At 33.2% G+C, this 6,279-nt stretch overlaps 1 protein-coding gene and 1 pseudogene across 1 annotated transcript; both read left to right on the top strand.

Moving 5' to 3' along the window:
• Positions 1 to 579: 579 nt before the first annotated feature.
• On the top strand, positions 580 to 2,495 carry LOC114174401 (GDSL esterase/lipase At2g30310-like). Its single transcript, XM_028059240.2, has 3 exons — positions 580 to 1,203; positions 1,786 to 2,044; positions 2,179 to 2,495. The coding sequence occupies exons 1-3, from the start codon at positions 580 to 582 to the stop codon at positions 2,382 to 2,384; spliced, it is 1,089 nt and encodes a 362-aa protein (XP_027915041.1). The 3' UTR covers positions 2,385 to 2,495.
• Positions 2,496 to 4,692: 2,197 nt separating this feature from the next.
• LOC146888272 (uncharacterized) overlaps positions 4,693 to 6,279 on the top strand; it is a 1,908-nt pseudogene continuing 321 nt past the window's right edge.

Raw genomic sequence — 6,279 nt, 5'->3', positions numbered from 1 at the left:
GATGGATGCAACTTAATCAAATTTTATTGGAAAGTTTGAGACATGTGAGACTTCAACTGAAACGTACATAATTATGAGGTTGGTTTATGTATTTGTCATATAAAAGTAGTGAAGAGAATTGTCCCAATTATATGACACACATACTATTTATTTATTTATAAACCCATGGATCAATTCCACAATTATAATATTTTTTATAAAAAGTTTTAGAAGAAAAAATAAAATAATTAAAATTATTTTTTCATAAATTATTATTCATTTATCCATAAACTAAAGGCTCCCATATATCATTTATACTTTTGTCTCAATATGTAATTTAATTTTAATATATGGAGTAACTTTTTTCTTAGAGAAACTCCGTCGATTCTATTTGAAAACTTAGCTCAATCAAATCCAGGAAAATCCATTGACGTTGTTTTCACTTACCTAAAATAGCTGTCTTGGCTTCATTCTCACGTTTTTGATTTCTTGGGTTCAGATCACTTGCAATACACAAATTTAAAGTCGAAACTAATTAACAAGTTTCTTCTTACGTTCACTATATAAGTATTATCTTACCACATAGTTGAAGTTACAGTAATGGCTTGTTATGCATCCTACTCCATCATTTTGATACACCTTTGCACCAGTGTTGTTGTTGTTGCAAGCTTTGGCAATGACTTGATAAGACCAAAGTTTTCATCCATTCTAGTGTTTGGGGATTCAACAGTAGACACAGGCAACAACAATTACATCAAAACTTTGGCTAAGGGAAACCATTTTCCTTATGGTAAGGATTTCCCTGGTCATGTTCCTACTGGTAGGTTTTCTAATGGAAAACTGGTTCCTGATTTCATTGCCTCAGTGTTGAACCTCAAAAACACTGTTCCTCCTTTCCTTCACCCTAACCTATCAGATGAAGATCTTCTAACAGGTGTCAGCTTTGCATCTGGGGGATCAGGTTTTGATGATCTCACCACTGCTTTAACAGGTGCAATAGCAGTGTCACAACAAATTGAATACTTCAAAGTTTACGTAGGAAGACTCAAGGCCATTGCAGGAGAACATGAAGCTAAACAGATACTTAGAGATTCTCTTGTTATTATCAGTGCAGGAACAAATGACTTTCTCCTCAACTTTTATGACATTTCCACTAGAAAATTGGAGTTCAACATTGATGGATACCAAGATTTCGTGCAGAGTAGGCTTCAGATATTCATGAAGGTAAACAGGAGTAATTTAATGCAAATTTTTTAATCATATTATCACAGCTCAAGATTTTTATTCTCAAATAATAATAAGTTAGTTCAATGGAGTTGAACTAAACTTAAAATTCATGGGCTTAAAATCCACCCAAGTAATTTAATGCATTTTTTAATCAAATTCTCATATTTTAAGATTTCTGTTCTGAAATAATAAATAAGTTTCCTGGAATTGAGTTAGTTTTAAAATCCATTTTTAAGATAGTATTAGGGTCATTCGAAGTTTTTCATAGTAAAATTTATTATCTTTTGGGTTTATGTTACCATTTGTTAATTATTTAAAAAATTTGTTATTTGTTCAGTCTATGGTGCCACCTGTTATTAGATAATTATCGAACTACTCATTAATGTCTAGTTTCATATTAGAGATGTATATGTCTCGATATGAACGGGTGTATTGGAGATTCTATATTGATGAAAGATAAAATAGATTTATAAGATAAAAGTGGGTGAAAATCTCATTTTATAAACTACTTTTGAAACATTGAGTTAAATTTAAAGTTCACTTCATAACACTAATCCTTCAGGAAAAAAAAAATTGTAGGAACTGTACGATCTTGGATGCAGAAAATTTGCTGTCTCTGGGCTTCCTTGCATTGGCTGCATACCTATTCAAATAACAAAGTCAGGAAAAATAAAAGATAGGAAATGTGTAGAGGATGAGAATTCAGATGCAAAGCTCTACAATCGAAAATTGACACGGCTATTGCCTAAAATACAAGCAATGCTTCCAGGAAGCAAAGTTGTTTATACAGATATATATTACACACTGATCAACCTTATTAATCAGCCACAAAAATATGGTGAGTATATTATAAACAGATTTAGACTATATTCACTTTTAGTAAAGAAAAGTTGTATGTGTTGAGAATTTGTTTGATGTATGAACTAAATTATATGTTTAACCAATATCTATAATACACTGTTTATGACACAGGTTTCAAGGAGACGAATAAAGGGTGTTGTGGAACTGGGTTGTTTGAAGTAACTCCATTGTGTAATGAATTCACTTCAACATGTGATGATCCTTCAAAGTATGTATTTTGGGACAGTGTTCATCCAACAGAAGTTGTCTACCAATATATTGCCAAATACATACAAAAGGAAGTTCTGCCCATGTTCCAATTTCATAGGGATATATAGAATGTAACACGTGGTTATTTATAGGGAAATAAATAAATAAAAACAACTTTTCTAAACAAACATGAAGTATGTGTTTATTTACTTTACTATTTAAACTTGAGAGTATAATTATTTATTGGGTGTTTAAATACTAACAAAGTGTTGATCCAGATGAAGAATGTGTTTATTTACTTTACTAATTAAACTACAGAGTATATGTTTATTTACTTTACTAATTAAACTTCAGAGTATAATTATTTATTGGGTGTTTAAATATACTAACAAAGTGTTGATCTAAAGTATAAGTTTAAATCCTACATTGAATAGAAATAACAAAATTAAATGTCATATAAAATAAGAGCTATTAATGAAATGTTGAGGTTTTGAATTAAGAGTACTGTCAATCTTTATGTGAATTCACGTATATTTGATCTCCCTCTCTAATGAACCTCTCAAAAGGAAAAAGAAGAAAAAACTCTACCAATAACATTAGAATCAATTTCGTCATGGTAATTGCGGCTTAGACTTTTGTAACACCAAAAATAACTAACATAACACAACATCATAACCATAACAACAATGCTATAAGATCATTGTATACTTGAGATCTTTGAGGAGAGATTGTTTGGTCTCGAGGTTTTGGATTAAAAGTAGTGTTAATCCTCATGTGGATTCAACTCATGTCACATATATATAATCTCTCCCTAATAAATACCTTTGGAAAACAAAATTAAATCAAAAGAAAAATCAAACATATTAAAACAGATTAATCCACAAAATCAAACCATTCATACGAATCAAATCTCGAAACAGAAAATGATTAGTACAAAACTCAATGGTTTGTTTGATTTTGTAACCATGAATTGATATTTAGGAGATTTAGTTCTTGTTTGGAATAATCCAAATATGAGTCAAAGTCTCACATTGAATAAAAAAAATAAAATTAAATACTATATAAGATGAAATACCCACAACCCCATTGCTTTAAAATTTTAAGTTAAAAATGATGTCGAATGACTTATATGTGTATACAATGTTATATATATAGAACCATACTCGATGACTACAACCTCTGTATGGAAAATATAAACCCAAGAGTTATAACATGTAGGATTCCTTTACAAAATTTTGACGATATACATCAACTTCTAAAAAATTGTAAAACATAGTAAAGAACTCCATATATTCATCAAATGTACATTTTGAAATCTTAGAAAATGTAAAAGTTAAAAGTATAAGTATCGTAGAGATAAGGAAAGATAGAAAGACAAAGCCAAAAAATTAATTAATACAATAATATACATGGAGCCCTATTTCAAAATTATAATGAATTCTCTCATAAATTTCTAACATATGACTATACTAATATTTTCATCTACTCAACTAATCTAATCTAAACAAGTCATAAATGACACCTAATTAAAGACATATCTAATGTAAATTTATACCTAGAAATCTTAAACTTAAGAGTTGAATCTTATAAAAAATTTCATTGGAACATGTTGATGCGGTCTTTTGAATTTAAACTTCTCAATGTTAAACACAATCACCAATTATAAAATTACATTTTTTATCATAAACAATTATATTTACATAAAATTAGTAAAATGTTGTAAGACTTTTGTATTAAAACAGCAATCATAAAATAAAATCTTAAACTTAATATAGTATGATGAGATCTTAAGAAAGCAGCAAAATAAGAACTTACATAAACTTTGTATTGGATAAATGACTTAAAAGAAATAAATAGGAAGCAGAAAAAAAATATACAAAAAAGTGAGTGATATAGGAGACTATAAGCATTAACTTTGGAGTTATTGGATGGTTAAATATATCACTATTTAAATAAGAAAAAAACTGTTTTATTAGAAGTAGGAAATTACGGTGAAAAACCCACATATTCTTGTTGGATAATTTTTAATTTTGTTAGATAATATATAGATTATTTTTTAGATTATAGAGTTGTTTTTATTTAGTAAAGTGATAGGGTATTTTATATTCGGTTAATTAGATTTAAGTTAGTTGTTATTTTAGTTAGTTGGAGTATATAAGATTTAGTTTGATAATATGGGGTATTAGATAAGATTAGATTAGATAAAGATTTAGTTTGGTTTGTTATTATTTGGTTTGTAATTGGCTATATAATAGCGCATTCTCCATCAATGAAAAATACCACAATGAGTTACATTGCATATTTTTCTAGTGTGTGTGAGTTTTTTCCAACAAATTGGTATCAGAGCTTTATGCTCCGAGTACCGAGTGAAGAGAGAGAGAGAGAGAGAGAGAGAAAAGTGTGCGCTTGAGTGCTTTGGGAGAAAAAAAAGGAGAGATGGCAAAAGTTGTGAACGGTATGACGGTGCCGCAATTGACCAAGAAAACCAATTATGATAATTGGTGTCTGCAGATGAAGACCCTTCTGGGATCCCAAGACATTTGGGATATAGTGGAGAGCGGATACGAAGAACCCACGGAGGACGCAAATCAGACGGCAACCTAGATTACTGCACTGAAGAAGACGCGAGTGAAAGATAAGTCGGCTTTGTATTTCTTGTATAATGCGATGGACGAGTCAGGCTTCGAGAAGATTGCAAACGTTGCATCTTCAAAGGAAGCATGGGATATTCTGGAGGTTGCATACAGAGGGAACGACCGGGTCAGACAAGTCTGGCTTCAAGCTCTTAGAGGAGAGTTTGAAGGGTTGAAGATGGAAGATAAAGAGCAGGTAACCGAGCACATAACTCGGGTAGAGAAGGTGGCTAACCAACTCGGCAAGAATGGAGAACCAATGCTAGCAAGCCGGGTTGTGGAGAAAATCTTGAGATCATTGACAGATGATTTCGAGAGCATTGTATGCGCTATCGAGGAGTCGAAGGACCTGTCAGTTCTCTCTGTGGAAGAACTTGTCGGGTCATTTGAGGCCCATGAACAAAGGAGAAGGAAGAAGCACGAAACGTGTGATCAAGCACTAAAGGCGCAACTTGATTTGGATGAGACTCGGAATACTCAGAGCCGAGGTCCTGGAGGCAGAGGACGAGGTGGCAGAGGACGAGGTGGCCAAGGTTGAGGTAGACAAGGTCGAGGTGGATGTGACCGAGATGAATGTTGAAGAGAGCACAGATCAGACTAGGCAGCAGAATTGGCATGGTCGTGGTCAAGAAAGGGGCCAAGGAGATTGGTCTAAGTCAGAAGTGGAATGCTTTAGGTGTGGCAAGTACGACCATTACGCAAGAGAATGCAGATCGACATGTTGCTACAATTGTGGCAAGATCGGTCATATAGCAAAATATTGTCAATCGGAAAAAAAGGAGAAAAATCTTCTCACAGAGGAAGACGACGAGGAAGAGATAGGGATTTTAATGATGATGCAAAACTCAGATGCCGAACTCAAGAGCAGTAAATTGGAAGCTGAGTGGAGTTCAAGCCATGTGAAGGAAAGGAGATTAGGTGACGAGCTTAGTCCGGGTTGTTTAAACTCGGTTTGGTATCTAGACACAGGAGCAAGCAATCACATGTGTGGAGATGATAGTTTCTTCAGCGAACTCACTAAGGTGGAGGTCGAATTAGTGTCATGTGGAGATGATTCCAAGATGGTGATAAAAAGGCGTGGAACAATCCGGCACATGCAGAAGGATGGACGAGTTGGAGAAATCAGGGATGTCTACTATGTTCCTGAGCTGAAGAGTAATATTTTGAGCATAGGTCATATAGTGGAGAAAGGAGACTCGATTATGATAAAAAACCAGGTACTGTACTTAAAGGACAAGCACGGTCGGCTAGCAGCCTGGGTAGAAAAGGAGAAAAATCGGATGTACAAATTAGAGTGAGTATCCTGCAGAAAAGGTGTTTGAAACATGTGGACAGTGAAGGCAACATGGGATCTGTTCAAAACGACATGGTGGAGAAAGAGACAGGTAAG

The sequence above is a fragment of the Vigna unguiculata genome, chromosome 2 (genome assembly GCF_037176805.1).
Source record: "Vigna unguiculata cultivar grain cowpea cultivar isolate G323 ecotype 2 chromosome 2, ASM3717680v1, whole genome shotgun sequence".
Taxonomy (NCBI): domain Eukaryota; kingdom Viridiplantae; phylum Streptophyta; class Magnoliopsida; order Fabales; family Fabaceae; genus Vigna; species Vigna unguiculata.
Note: the sequence above shows the minus strand (reverse complement) of the source record. Positions and strands in the feature narration are given on the sequence as shown.

Excerpts from the sequence above, each read along its gene's own strand:
- LOC114174401 (XM_028059240.2), top strand. The coding sequence starts at position 580 with ATGGCTTGTTATGCATCCTACTCCATCATTTTGATACACCTTTGCACC. Across the intron at positions 1,204-1,785 it reads GGCTTCAGATATTCATGAAG|GAACTGTACGATCTTGGATG; the intron begins GTAAACAGGAGT and ends AAAAAATTGTAG. Across the intron at positions 2,045-2,178 it reads TAATCAGCCACAAAAATATG|GTTTCAAGGAGACGAATAAA; the intron begins GTGAGTATATTA and ends TTTATGACACAG.